At 40.0% G+C, this 15,378-nt stretch overlaps 2 protein-coding genes across 2 annotated transcripts; both read left to right on the top strand.

Annotated features, from left to right (window-relative positions):
- Positions 1-396: 396 nt before the first annotated feature.
- LOC132009718 (olfactory receptor 7A17-like) lies at positions 397-1,329 on the top strand. Its single transcript, XM_059387747.1, has one exon. The coding sequence runs from the start codon at positions 397-399 to the stop codon at positions 1,327-1,329; it is 933 nt and encodes a 310-aa protein (XP_059243730.1).
- A 12,516-nt stretch (positions 1,330-13,845) lies between these two features.
- On the top strand, positions 13,846-14,778 carry LOC132009717 (olfactory receptor 7A17-like). Its single transcript, XM_059387746.1, has one exon. It carries the CDS (start codon positions 13,846-13,848, stop codon positions 14,776-14,778), a length of 933 nt encoding a protein of 310 aa, XP_059243729.1.
- The last annotated feature ends 600 nt before the right edge of the window (positions 14,779-15,378 follow it).

The raw sequence follows: 15,378 nt of genomic DNA, 5'->3' as shown, positions 1-15,378 counted from the left end.
TGAGGAATCTCCACACTGTTCTCCAAAGAGGCTGCACCAACTTGTATTCCCACCAACAGTGTAAGTAAGAGGGTTCTCCTTTCTCTACATCCTCTCCAACACATGTTGTTTCCTGTCTTGCTAATTTTGGGCATTCTAACTGGTGTAAGGTGATATCTCAATGTGGTTTTAATTTGAATCTCCCTGAGGGCTAGTGATGATGAACACATTCTTATTCAGAGATGGCATGCAGGTTCCTGAGAGGAGATAGGTTCTACACCCCCCCCCAAAAATGTATATGGATATTCACTTTTGAATGTAAAATAAAAATTGCATAATTTAAATGATATTTGTAATGTTCATTATTGAGAAAATCAGTGTTGTTATTTTTTACTCCATGGTAGTCACCTCCACCACATGGAACCGGGAAATGATACACAAATTTCAGGATTTCTTCTTCTGGGCTTATCAGAAGATCCAGAACTGCAGCCTCTCATATTTGGACTTTTCCTTTCCATGTACATGATCACTGTGTTTGGAAACCTGCTCATCATCCTGGCTGTCAGGTCAGACTCCCACCTCCACACCCCCATGTACTTCTTCCTCGCCAACCTGTCCTTTGTAGACATCTGTTTCACCTCCACTACAGTCCCTAAGATGCTGCAGAACATCCAGACTCAGAGCCAAGTCATAACCTATAGAGGCTGTGTCGCTCAGATATACTTTTTCCTACTCTTCACTGGATTGGATGATTTTCTCCTGACTGTGATGGCCTATGACCGGTTTGTGGCCATCTGTCACCCCCTGCACTACACAGTCATTATGAAACCCACCTACTGTGTACTGCTGGTTCTGGTGTCTTGGATGATGAGTGCCCTGAATTCCTTATTACAAAGTTTAATGGTGTTGTGGTTGTCTTTCTGCAGAGAGGTGGAAGTCTCCCACTTTTTCTGTGAGATCAATCAGGTAGTCCGAATTGCCTGTTCCAGCACCTTACTTAATGACATGATGATGTATTTTGCTGCTGTGCTGCTGGCTGGTGGTCCCCTCGCTGGGATTATTTACTCTTATTCTAAGATCATTTCCTCCATACTTCGTATCTCATCAGCTCAAGGCAAGTATAAAGCATTTTCCACCTGTGCATCTCACCTTTCAGTTGTTTCCTTATTTTATTGTACACTCTTAGGAGTGTACCTTAGTTCTGCTTCTCCCCAGAGCTCCAACTCAAGTGCAGTAGCCTCGGTGATGTACACAGTGGTCACACCCATGCTGAACCCCTTCATCTACAGCCTGAGAAACAAGGACATAAGGAGGGCTCTGAAAAGCATTTTTGGGGTTCCTGTGATGTAAGAACCAATCATCCTGGAGCTGAAGAAGTGCCCATGATTGCAAGGCTCACAGAGCCAGAGTGAGGACCTTCTATTCTTTGACCAGAGTGGAGAAATAGAATTGCTCCTTCTATTCATTTCTTGGAATTTCCATTAGTTTGAATTCAACTTTTTCACACATTTAAGTAACACACTTTATTAGTCCTCTGCTTAATATGATTTTTTCATACATTCCAGTGGTGTTCCAACCTTGGATCACAAATGCCTAGAAATTTCTGCATCTTTCAAGGAGCAAGTTGGATTTCTTCAAACAAATTTCATTTCAAATGACTTATATCATGCCACATAAATTTTCTCTAGATTTCCCAAAAGAATAATCATGAGTTCTATTCCTCATATAGAAAACACTACTTTGGCCACTAAGTTCTTCACATGACTTTATTGTAGAGAAGAATATAAAACCACAGTTCTCCTTAGACTCTGTCAATCTTTATATATATATGCCTTCACACCTCTTCCTGATAATGTGGTCCCTAACATTGTTCTGTTTAAGTCTCAGGATCCCGACAGGGATGCTTAGGCTAGGAAAGCCCAGGCACTGCCCTGCATCCGTCTGCTTGTGGAAATTCCCACAAATGCATCCCTGACCAGAGTCTCTGCTGTAGCAACACCAGTCCTTGGGTTCTTAATGTGATTGTAATATACACTTCAGCAAAACCCATTGGAGAAGTCTAACAAAACCAGGTTTATTACAGCTCCTGGAGGGCAGAGGCAGAAAGGTCTGGGAGGCAGAGATTCATTGCAGGAGAAAGAAAGAAATTAGGGGGTCCATGAATGGCTAGAGATCCCTAGGTTTTCTCTTTTTTGACCAGTTTAAAACATAAGAGTGAAATTTTGGTACAGAAATGCAAAGGTGGATCATTCATGTTTCAGTTTCCAGGTTACCCAGGGCTTTCTGAAGAGGTACCTAATGGCTGAGGTAGTCTGAGTGCTTACCTGATGATAGTCACACACCTGACAATATGTTTATTCAACATGGTTGTTCTTGAAATGGATGGGTCATAAATCAAAAGCTTAATATCAGGCACATTCTCTACAAACATGCTGCCGTTCTTCTTCTTCTTCTTCTTTTTTTTTTAAATTTCTTTTCAGTGTAACAGTATTCATTGTTTTTGCACCACACCCAGTGCTCCATGCAATCCATGCCCTCTTAAAACATACAAGCTGGCTTCCCCAACCTCCCACCCCTGCAACTTCAAAACCCTCAGGTTGTTTTTCAGAGTCCATAGTCTCTCATGGCTCATCTCCACCTCCAATTTCCCCCAACTCCCTTCTCCTCCCCATCTCCCCATGTCTTCCATGTTATTTGTTATGTTCCACAAATAAGTGAAACCATATGATAATTAACTCTCTCTGCTTGACTGATTTCACTCAGCATGATCTCTTCCAGTCCCGTCCATGTTGCTACAAAAGTTGGGTATTCACCCTTTCTGATGGAGGCACAATATTCCATAGTGTATATGGACCACATCTTCCTTATCCATTCGTCCATTGAAGGGCATCTTGGTTCTTTCCAAGTTTGGCGACCATGGCCATTGCTGCTATGAACATTGGGGAACAGATGGCTCTTCTTTTCACTTCATCTGTATCTTTGGGGTAAATACCCAGTAGTGCAATGGCAGGGTCATAGGGAAGCTCTGTTTTTAATTTCTTGAGGAATCTTCACACTAACTCCCAAGTGGCTGCACCAACTTGCATTCCCACCAACAGTGTAAGAGGGTTCCCCTTTGTTCACATCCTCTCCAACACATGTTGTTTCCTGTCTTGCTAATTTTGGGCATTCTAACTGATGTAAGGTGGTATCTCAATGTGTGTTTTTTTTTTAAATTTATTTTTTATTTATTTTCAGCATAACAGTATTCATTATTTTTGCACCACACCCAGTGCTCCATGCAATCTGTGCCCTCTATAATACCCAACACCTGGTACCCCGATCTCTCACCCCCACTCCTTCAAAACCCTCAGATTGTTTTTCAGAGTCCATAGTCTCTCATGCTTCACCTCTCCTTCCAATTTCTCGCAACTCCCTTCTCCTCTCAAACTCCCCAGTCCTCCATGCTATTTGTTATGATCCACAAATGTGGTTTTAATTTGAATCTCCCTGATGGCTAGTGATGATGAACATGTTTTCATCTGTCTAAAGCCATTTGTATGTCTTGATTGGAGAAGTATCTGTTCATGTCTTCTGCCCATTTTTTTGATATGATTATCTGTTTTGTGTGTGTTGAGTTTGAGAAGTTCTCTATAGATCCTGGATATCAATCTTTTGTCTGTACTGTCATTTGCAAATATCTTCTCCCATTCTGTGGGTTGCCTCTTTGTTTTGTTGACTGTTTCCTTGGCTGTGAAGAAGCTTTTGATCTTGGTGAAGTTCCAAAAGTTCATTTTCACTTTTGTTTCCTTTGCCATGATCCAAGCATTTTTAAGCAAGGTGGTCTTTAGCTTCCAGGTGTTTGAGCTCCTTCTGAACTTTTCCTTGTGATTGAGCTCCAGTGTCAAAGCACTGTTATCTGAGAATATGCAGGGATTAATCTCAGTTTTTTGGTATCAGTGAGTCCTGATTTGTGACCCAGTATGTGGTCTATTTTGGAGAAGGTTCCATGTGTACTTGAGAAGAATGAGTATTCTGTTGTTTTAGGGTGGAATGTTCTGTATATATCTATGAGGTCCATCTGGTCCAGTGTGTCATTCAATGCTTTTGTTTCTTTATTGATTTTCTGCTTTGATGATCTATCTATTTCTGAGAGAGGTGTGTTAAGATCTCCTACAATTAGTGTATTCATATCAATATGACTCTATCTTGATTAACAGTTTTCTTATGTAATTGGCTGCTCCCATATTGGGACATAGATATTTACAATTGTTAGATCATCTTGGTGGATAGTTTTTTTAAGGATTATGTAGTGGCCTTATGTATCTCTGACTACAGTCTTTCGTTTAAAATCTAATTTATCTGATCCTCATCTATGTTTGGAGGACGCTTGTGATTACTTTTGTCCTACCTGGACAGCCATACCTCATCTTTTTTCTTAATGGCAGCTGAATAGCAACTCTGTTCAATCTATTACTTTGATCCTTCCTTGGTATAAAAAATAACACATTAAAGGTACTAGGGATAGCTCTATTTTGAACTTTTTGAGGAAGCTCCATATATATATATTTTTTTTCCTAAGTGGCTGCACTAACGTGCATTCACACCATTGATGATAGAGGGTTCTTTCACACATCCTCAACACCTATTGTTTCATGAGCTGTTACTTTTAGCCATTCTGGCAGGTATGAGGTGGTATCTCTTTGTGGTTTTGATTTATATTTCCCTGACAGCTAGTGATTTTGAACATCTTTTCATGTTTTGTTAGCCATTTGTTTGTGTTCTTTGGGGAAATGTTTGTTTATGTCTTCTGCCCATTCCTGACTGGGATTTTCTTTTCTTTTCTTTTTTTTTTTTTTTTGTATGTTCAGTTTAAAAAGTTCTTTATCTTGGAAACTTGTCCTTTATTTGATATGTTATATGCAAATATCTTCTCCCATTCCATAGCTTGCCTTTGAGGTTTAAAAAAAATTTTTTTAAAATTAAATTTATTTTCAGCACAACAGTATTCATTATTTTTTTCACCACACCCAGTGCTCCATGCAATCTGTGCCCTCTATAATACCCACCACCTGGTACCCCAGCTTCCCACCCCCCCTGCCACTTCAAATCCCTAAGATTGTTTTTCAGAGTCCATAGTCTCTCATGATTCACCTCCCCTTCCAATTTTCCCCAACTCCCTTCTCCTCTCTAACTCCCCATGTCCTCCATGCTATTTGTTATGCTCCACAAATAAGTGAAACCATATGATAATTGACTCTCTCTGCTTGACTTATTTCACTCAACATAATCTCTTCCAGTCCCGTCCATGTTGCTACAAAAGTTGGGTATTCGTCCTTTCTGGTGGAGGCATAATACTCCATAGTGTATATGGACCACATTTCCCTTATCCATTCATCCGTTGAAGGGCATCTTGGTTCTTTCCATAGTTTGGTGACCGTGGCCATTGCTGCTATAAACATTGGGGTACAGATGGCCCTTCTTTTCACTCCATCTGTATCTTTGGGGTAAATACCCAGGAGTGCATTTTCAGGGTCGTAGGGAAGTTCTATTTTTAATTTCTTGAGGAATCTCCAAACTGTTCTCCAAAGAGGCTGCACCAACTTGCATTCCCACTGACAGTGTAAGAGGGTTCCCCTTTCTCCACATCCCCTCCAACACATGTTGTTTCCTGTCTTGTTAATTTTGGCCATTCTAACTTGGGTAAGGTGATATCTCAATATGGTTTTAATTTGAATCTCCCCGTGGGCTAGTGATGATGAACATTTTTTTATGTGTTTGATAGCCATTTGTATGTCTTGATTGGAGAAGTGTCTGTTTATATCTTCTGCCCATTTTTTGATATAATTGCCTGTTTTGTGTGTGTTGAGTTTGAGGAGTTCGTGATAGATCCTGGATATCAGTCTTTTGTCTGTACTGTCATTTGCAAATATCTTCTCCCATTCCGTGGGTTGCCTCTTTGGTGTTTTGACTGTTTCCTTTGCTGTGCAGAAGCTTTTGATTTTGATTAAGTCCCAAAAGTTCATCTTTGCTTTTGTTTCCTTTGCCTTTGGAGACATATCTTGAAAGAAGTTGCTGTGGCTGATATTGAAGAGATTACTTCTTATGTTCTCCTCTAGGATTCTGATGGATTCCTGTCTCACGTTGAGGTCTTTTATCCATTTTGAGTTTATCTTGTGTATGGTGTAAGAGAATGGTCGAGTGCATTCTTTTTATTTATTTATTTGTCAGAGAGAGAGAGAGAGAGAGTGCGCGCACAAGCACAGGAAGACAGAGTGGCAGGCAGAGTCAGAGGAAGAAGCAGGCTCTCTCCAGAGCAAGGAGCCTGATGTGGGACTCGATCCCAGGATGCTGGGATCATGACCTGAGCTGAAGGCAGCTGCATAACCAACTGAGCCACCCAGGCGTCCCGCCTTTGAGTTTTGATGACTGTTTCCATTGCCCTGCAGAAGCTTTTTATCTTGATGAAGTCCCAGTAGGTCATTTTTGTTTTTGTCTCTCTTGCCTCCCACTACAAGTCTAATAAGACTTGCCACAGCTGAGGTCAAAGTGGTTGCTTTCTATATTCTCCTCTAGGATTTTGATGGATTCCTGTCTCACATCTAGCTCTTTTATCTATTTTGGGTTTATTTTCATGTATGGTGTCAGAAAGTGGTCGAGTTTCTTCTGCATGTGGCTGTCCAGTTTTCCAAACACCATTTGTTGAAGAGATTGTCTTTTTCCCAATTGGACATTCTTTCTTGCTCTGTCAAAGATAAGTTGAACATATATTCCAGGGTCTGTTTCTGGATCCTCTGTTCTATTTCATTGATCTATATGTCTGTCTTTGTGCCAGTACCATATTGTCTGGATAGTTACAACTTTATAATACAGCTTGAAGTCCAGAAATGTGATGCTTCCAGCTTTGGTTCTTTTTTTGTTTGTTTGTTTAAATATTTGTGTATTTGAGAGAGAGTGTGTGTGCAAACAAGGGAAGAGGCATAGGGAAAAAGAGAGATAATCCCAAGTAGATGCCCCACTGAGCAAGAAGCCTGACACTGGACTTGATCCCAGGACCTGGACCATGACCTAAGCTGAAACCAAGAGTTGACTGATTAACCAAATGAGCCACCCAGATGCCTCTTCAAATTTTTTTCAACATTACTTGGCCTTTTGGGGGATTTTTCTGGTTCCATACAAATTTCAGAATTTTTTGTTCCAGCTGTGTGCACATCTTGATGGTATTTTAATAGGGATTTCATTGAATCTGTAGAATGCTCTAGGTAGCACGGACATTTTAAAAATATTTGTTCTTTGAATCCATGAGCATGGAATCTTTTTCCATCTCTTTGTGTCTTCCTCAATGTCTTTCATAAGTGTTCTACAGTTTTCAGGGTACAGATTCTTTACCTCTCTGTTTATTTATTCTTAGGTATCTTATGATTTTTGGTGGAATTGTAAATAGGATCCTTCCTTGATTTCTGTCTCTGCTACCTCGTTATTGGTATATAGAAATGCAACAGACATCTGTGCATCGATTTTATGTCCTGAGACTTTTGCTAAATTCCTATGTGCATTCTACAAATTTTTTGGTGGAGTCTTTGTGTTTTCTACATAGAATATCATGTCTGCAGAGAGTGATTTTTGACTTCTTCCTTGCTGATCAGATGACTTGTATATATATATATATTTTTCTGATTGCTGAGGTTAGGGCTTCCAGTACTATGTTAAACAACAGTGATGACGGTAGATATCCCTGTCACATTCTTGCCCTTAAGGAAAAAGCTTTCAATTTTCCCCCATTGAGAATGATGTGAGCTGTGGGTCTAGCTTATATGGCCTTTTCGATGTTGAGGTATGTTTCTTCTGTTCCTACTGCCTTGAAGGTTTTTATCAAGGAAGGGTGCTGCATTTTGTCAAAACTTTTTTTTTCTGAATCTATTGAAGGGATAATATAGTTCTTATCTTTTCTTTTATTAATGTGGTGTATCATTTTGATTGATTTGGAGATTTTCAACCCCCTTGCAACATAGGAATAAATTCAACTTTGTCATGGTAAATAATTCTTTTTTTTTAATGTTCCAGTTTTTTTTTCTTTAATGATACCTCTTCATAAGTATGACAGTGAAGAGGTCAGAAGCAGAAGCTGGGTAATAGGCTAGGAGCTGAGTAAGGGAAATTGAATAATTCATCCCCAACTTTTTTTTTTAATTTCTTTTCAGCATAACAGAATTCATTGTTTATGCACCACACCCAGTGCTCCATGCAATACATGCCCTCCTTAACACCCACCACCTGGCTACCCCAACATCCCACCTCCCCGCACCTTCAAAACCCTCAGATTGTTTTTTAGTGTCCATAGTCTCTCATGGTTCACCTCCCCTTCCAATTTCCTCCAACTACCTTCTCCTCTCCATCTCCCCATGTCCTCCATGTTATTTGTTATGCTCCACAAATAAGTGAAACCATATGATAATTGACTCTCTCTGCTTGACTTATTTCACTCAGCATAATCCCTTCTAGTCCCATCCATGTTGATACAAAAGTTGGGTATTCATCCTTTCTCCCATCCAAGTACTAACCAGGCCCGACCAGGCTTAGCTTCTGAGATCAGATGAGATCAGGCGTGTTCAGGGTGGTATGGCCGTAGATGGTAGTCATCCTTTCTGACGGAGGCATAATACTCCATAGTGTATATGGACCACAGCTTCCTTATCCATCCATCCATTGAAGGGCATCTTGGTTCGTTCCACAGTTTGGCGATCATGGCCATTGCTGCTATAAACATTGGGGTACAGATGGCCCTTCTTTTCATGACATCTGTATCTTTGGGGTAAATACCCAGGAGTGCAATGGCAGGGTCATAGGGAAGTTCTATTTCAATTTCTTGAGGAATCTCCACACTGTTCTCCAAAGAGGCTGCACCAACTTGCATTCCTACCAACAGTGTAAGAGGGTTCCCCTTTCTCCACATCCTCTCCAACACATGTTGTTTCCTGTCTTGCTAATTTTGGCCATTCTAACTGATGTAAGGTGGTATCTCAATGTGGTTTTAATTTGAATCTCCCTGATGGCTAGTGATGATGAGCATTTTTCCATGTGTCTGATAGCCATTTGTATGTCTTCATTGGAGAAGTGTCGGTTCATGTCTTCTGCCCATTTTTTGACATGATTATCTCTTCTGTGTGTGTTGAGTTTGAGGAGTTCATTATAGATCCTGGATATCAGTCTTTTGTCTGTAGTGCCATTTGCAAATATCTTCTCCCATTCTGTGGGTTGCCTCTTTGTTTTGTTGACTGTTTCCTTTGCTGTGCAGAAGCTTTTGATCTCTGGAGGTTTTGTATGTTTGTTTATTTCTCCTATTGGCAGCTTTTGGAAAGAACCAAGATGCCCTTCAACGGATGAATGGATAAGGAAGCTGTGGTCCATATACACTATGGAGTAATATGCCTCCATCAGAAAGGATGAATACCCAACTTTTATAGCAACATGGGCGGGAATAGAAGGGATTATGCTGAGTGAAATAAGTCAGACTCTCTCTAGAGTCAATTATCATATGGTTTCACTTATTTGTAGAGCATAACAAATAACATGGAGGACATGGGGAGATGGAGAGGAGAAGGATGGGGGAAATTGGAAGGGGAGGTGAACCATGAGAGACTATGGACACTGAAAAACAATCTGAGCATATTGAAGGTGTGGGGGGGTGCGAGTTTGGGGGAGCCAGGTGATGGGTATTAAGGAGGGCATGTATTGCATGATGCACTGGGTGTGGTGCATAAACAATGAATTCTGGTACACTGAAAAGAAATTTAAAAAATAACAAAAAAGATGTGCACACACATTGGAGGGCCTTATTTTGTCTACTACAAAGTCTTTTTCATAAGTGTATTATTTCAGTCACTTATGAAAGCAATAAACAGAGTTTACAAAGCATGAGGAATGAGTTGAGTACCTGGTTTCCTCAAAATTCGTGCCATGACAATATTTGGTGCCAAATTCTTAAATTTCCCTATACCTAACTCTAACACAGGATCACAGCTTTGCTAATCAAAGACTTGTCCACACAGGACCTACATATCAACATCACCTAAGAGTTTGCTACAAAGGCAGAATCTCTGGGCCACCCAGGACCTGTGATCAGAATCTGCATTTGTAGTGGGACCTGTGTGGATTCATAGGCACTGAAGTTGGAGAGATGCTAGTCTAGATGGATTTCTCATGTGTTATGGTTGACATTTGTGGCAGGATGATATATTGGGGATGCTTTCCTTTGGATTATAGGTGTTCAGAACAATCCCTTCAGACATCAACAGATATCCCCAGGGGCAAATTATTTTCTAGCTGAAACCAATGCCACAGAGCTTGAGAGATAGAAGCATCATGACAAAACGACACTCAAGGCCCACCACATAGTCACATATTCTATGTGTACAGATCACTAGCTAGCACTAAGCACCGTGTCTACAATGAAGATTATAGTACATAAATGTACTTCCTCAGGGATAAGATGTTTATAAAATTAAATCAAATAATCCTTGTGAGATGCAAGCTCATATTATAGTACATAAAATTATCTAAACACATTTGTTTTAGTTATCAACAATTTTATGACAAAGTCCTAAGTCACAGCTCTTAATCTGTATAAAGTAAGAAATTCCTAATTGTAGCAGCAAATGTGTTTGAAGCCAATGCGTGTAGTGGCCAAGGTTTATTAGCAGAAGAACACACTTCTTTGCCTTATTGAAAAGAGAGAAGAGGGTTGGGGTAAATTGGAAGGGGAGGTGAATCATGAGAGACTATGGACTCTGAAAAACAATCTGAGGGGTTTGAAGTGGTGGGGGGGTGGGAGGCCAGGGTACCAGGTGGTGGGTATTATAGAGGGCACAGATTGCATGGAGCACTGGGTGTGGTGAAAAAACAATGATACTGTTATGCTGAAAATAAATAAATGAAAAAAAAAAAAAAGAAAAGAAAAGAAGAATAGACCCTGTCTGGAGATACAAGCACTGGGTCCTCACCACACGTCAATGTTTTGAAGATAAAAAGACCTAATCCAGGCAGGTTATTAGGTCTTAGACTTGTAGAAAATGACAACTTGGAGCTGGAGATAAGAAGCCAGGAGATTCACACATCACGAAGGGGGTTAAGTTAAAGGAAAGGGAATAAAAGGAGTTTTTAAAAATTAGCAAAAACCGGATTCACTTGACCTCTAACCCTGTCTTTTAGGAACTGAGATTCAGTAAGAAAATATTCTTTCAGTCAAGAGAACTTTTTCACTTGGGAATCATATGTGTAGAGGCCCTTGTCACAAGAGGGAAGTGTGCCTAATGAGCAAATGCAGGGAGCTGTATATACCTCCTCATCTCCAGTCCATCAGCCTGGGCAGCCTTGGAAGGGAAGGACCATTCTTCAAGTCCGAATTCTGGCTAGGAGCTGACACTTTAGTGCCTCCCGCTGTCTCCAATGAGGACAGAGCTTGACTCCCTATCATCTGCTGTCCAGGGTGGAATTCAGATTTCTACAAGGTGAACTTCCTGTCAGACACCCCAGCCAGGTGAGTCCAACACCCCAGTCATAATCCTCGGAATTTCAGTAAGATCTGAGAAAGGGGACCTATTTCATATTCTTTCTAAAAGATATCCCTTTATGCCATCATTTATTTAGCAATTCAATCTTTTCCAATGAAATAGAAATACAATTTTGCCATGTGGGAAATGTTTTTATACATTGGGACCTAATCACTGACTCATTTAACAAATAAAAACTGAGGATCTGCCACAGACCAGAACATTCTAGGAACACTATATGATATATTCTTTCATATCTAGGCTTTTTCAAATTTAGTTATTAATCCACACTGATATAATTGACGATTAGTATTTTATATCCCATTCCAGTTCATTTTGGTTTTTCATACAAATTTGCCTGGGACAGTTGCTCTGAAACTACTCATTTTGCATTTTAATCTGGTTTTGTATTCACTTCATTCTTTTCATTCTCTAATTTTTCATATTCCTAGGTCTTTTTATATTAAGCACATATATTTATATAACTTGGTGGAATAAAACAGAAACAAAGTGAACCAGAAAGGTGAAGTCCGTGAACTTTTGTCTCCTAACAGTGAGGACAGCACAATGAAATAAATGTGTGTATGATGTGATGCCCACAGACAGAATGATCTGAGGCAAGTTATTGAGTATAAGATAGAATTGTCATGGTGTGGTCTGGATAATAGGGTATGGTCTGTGGACCCCTTTGCATTTTGAATGAAACCCAGGTTGAGGATTAGAGTGGGGCCCTTGGGTTTGTCAAAAGAGATACCAATACCCAAAGCCCACGAATATCAATGAAAAAATGCCACATAAGAGAAGGGAGAAATGATCTAACCTCCTTTTCCTTTGGACCACATAGAAAAGAATTGGCCAAAGCCCTCAGTCTGGTGATGGGTATTAAGGAGGGCATGTATCACGAGAGACTATGGACTCTGAAAAACAATCTGAGGGGTTTGAAGTGGCGGGAGGGTGGGAGGTCGGGGTACCAGGTGGTGGGCATTATAAAGGGCACGGATTGCATGGAGCACTGGGTGTGGTGAAAAAATAATGCATACTGTTATGCTGAAAATAAATAAATTAATAAAAAAAATAAATTAAAAAAAAGGAAGGCATGTATTGCATGGAGCACTGGATGTAGTGCATAAACAGTGAATCTTGTAACACTAAAAAATAAAAAAATAAAAAAATATGTTATATTTATAAATTAAAAAATAATTGGCCAAATAATAATCCAGAAGGTACAGGAAAAACAAGTCTTCTATGCTTGACATAAAAATGGCCAACTTTTTTGTATTATGTATACTTCTTTTTATTAAGTGTGGTTTATCCCTTTTCTAATTTTGGGGGTGTACAATATAAATATATTATATATATATAGATGTATAGGTATATATACATACATATCTATCTTATTATTTATATTTTTTTCCATAGGAGACTTAAGAATTGGCATCTTTGCATTTTGTAGGGGAAAGTCACTGATATGGCCTACTTGCATTTGATCCATTCCTAGCATAATCAGGAGGTGAGGGCTGAGAGAGACAAGGGAATAACACAACCCAGGAGACCATGGTGTCCTGCATGTGTGACTTGTAGAGTGTGAGCAGTTCCCACAACAGGGTGCCAGTACTCAGAAATCCTAAAGTGACAAAATCCAGGGGCCAGAACTGAATCAAGAGAAGACCCTAAGAAAGGGATCTGGTTAAATTCATGGGCTGCCTTTGCAATATGATGGATACAGTGGGAGAGGCAGTGTGGACATGGATGTCCCCATGTCTTGAGGGTTCATGGGTAACAGAGAGGGCAATTCCCTCCTCGGTATGTCTGGTGGTGTCTCTCCTCAGTCTCACTCCTGCTCATTCCCCTTGCAGGAGGAATGAACTTCTTTGACTTGAACATTGGAAACAAGTACCTTCCTCAGGAAATTTGCACTGGCCATTCCCTCTGCTGGGCACATAGTTCTTCCATAATCCTTTATCTACTCCTCTGTCGTAGTTGAGGTCTGTGTTCCAATATCACCTTGTTTGCAGAATGCCTTAAATGCCCAAGAAAATAGCTATTCATTCAGTTTTTTCCCCTGTTTTCTTTTTCTTCATACTACCTACCACCACCTGAAATGCTATTTAATTTTCTTATTTTTCAATGTATTCTTTCTCCATCATTGTATGACATGTACTTTTGTTCTTACCTCCCTATACTCCTTGTCTACACAATGCCTAAAACGTGGCATATATAAAAGTAAATTTATAAGATACAAAATTTTAAAAGTGACATTTCAAAACTGAGAATAATACAAGTTTGTGTGAAAATTAGTCATGCTATTTTCTTCTGTCCTTAAAGTCACCTTCACCACATGGAACCAGGAAATGTTACACAAATTTCAGAGTTTTGCCTTCTGGGACTGTCAGAGGACCCAGAACTGCAACCCCTCATATTTGGGCTTTTCTTCTTCATGTACCTGATCACTGTGTTTGGAAACCTGCTCATCATCCTGGTCGTCAGTTCAGACTCCCACCTCCACTCCCCCATGTACTTCTTCCTCAACAACCTGTCCTTTGTAGACATCTGTTTCACCTCCACCACCATCCCCAAGATGCTGTGGAACATCCAGACTCAAAGCAAAGTCATAACCTATGCAGGCTGCCTCACGCAGATTTATTTTCTCATACTCTTCGCTGTGTCGGATGTCTTTCTCCTGGGCGTGATGGCCTATGACCGGTTTGTGGCTATCTGTCATCCCCTGCACTACACAGCCATCATGAACCCCCGGCTCTGTGGACTGCTGGTTCTGGTGTCCTGGATCATTTCTATCCTGAATTCTTTGTTACACAGTTTAATGATGTTGCAGTTGTCCTTCTGTACAAACTTCAAAATCCCACACTTTTTTTGTGAACTCAATCAGATGATCCAACTTCCCTGTTCTGATGCCTTACTTAATAACTTGGTGATGTATTTTGCAGCTGTTCTGCTGGGTGGGGGTCCTTTCTCTGGGATCCTTTACTCTTATTTTAAGATTGTTTCCTCCATACGTAGAATATCATCAGCTCTGGGTAGGTATAGAGCATTTTCCACCTGCGCATCTCACCTCTCAGTTGTCTCCTTATTTTATTGCACTATGCTTGGTGTGTACCTTAGCTCTGCTGCTACCCAGAGCTCCCACTCAGGTGCAATAGCCTCAGTGATGTACACGGTGGTCACGCCCATGCTGAACCCCTTCATCTACAGCTTGAGGAACAAAGACATAAAGAGGGCTCTGAAAAGAATCATTGGGGTTCCAGTGATGTAAGGGCCAATCATCCTGGGGCTAAAGCAGTGCCCATGATTGCACGGTTCACACTGTCAGAGGCAGGAACTGCCATCATGTGATCCAACTGGGAAATAGAATCAGCTCCTTCTATTTATTTCCTGGAATTTCCATTTGTTTGAATTCAACTTCTCCATACATTTAAGATTCTGCCCTGATAAATGATTTTCCCCTTTGTCCATATTTTACTTTTTCGAAGTTTTTTCCAGCCCTGACCAAAAATATTTGGAAATTCCCATTTATGTCATGGGGTAACATGGATTTCTTAAGAATACTTACTGAAATAATTATAAAGCTTTAAATATTTATAAGGCTTTAAGAGCACAAAGAAATAAAATAATTCTTGCTTACATCTTTATTGTGTATTTCTACTCTAATATTCCCATAGAATTAAAGGTTTCCTTCAAATATAATACATGTAAAATTTTGCTTCATTTTTGTAAATTCTACTATTATTTTTTAAGTGTCAAAAACGTATAACTCAACTACCACTAAAATTCTACCTACTGTGAATATTTTTTACAACAAATGACAAGATAAGAGTAGAAAAAAAAGAGAATACTTCCTACTTGGAGTGCCTGG

Source organism: Mustela nigripes, chromosome 2 (genome assembly GCF_022355385.1).
Source record: "Mustela nigripes isolate SB6536 chromosome 2, MUSNIG.SB6536, whole genome shotgun sequence".
Taxonomy (NCBI): Eukaryota; Metazoa; Chordata; class Mammalia; order Carnivora; family Mustelidae; genus Mustela; species Mustela nigripes.
The sequence above is the reverse complement of the archived record's forward strand: the minus strand, read 5'-3'. Positions and strand labels throughout refer to the sequence as shown.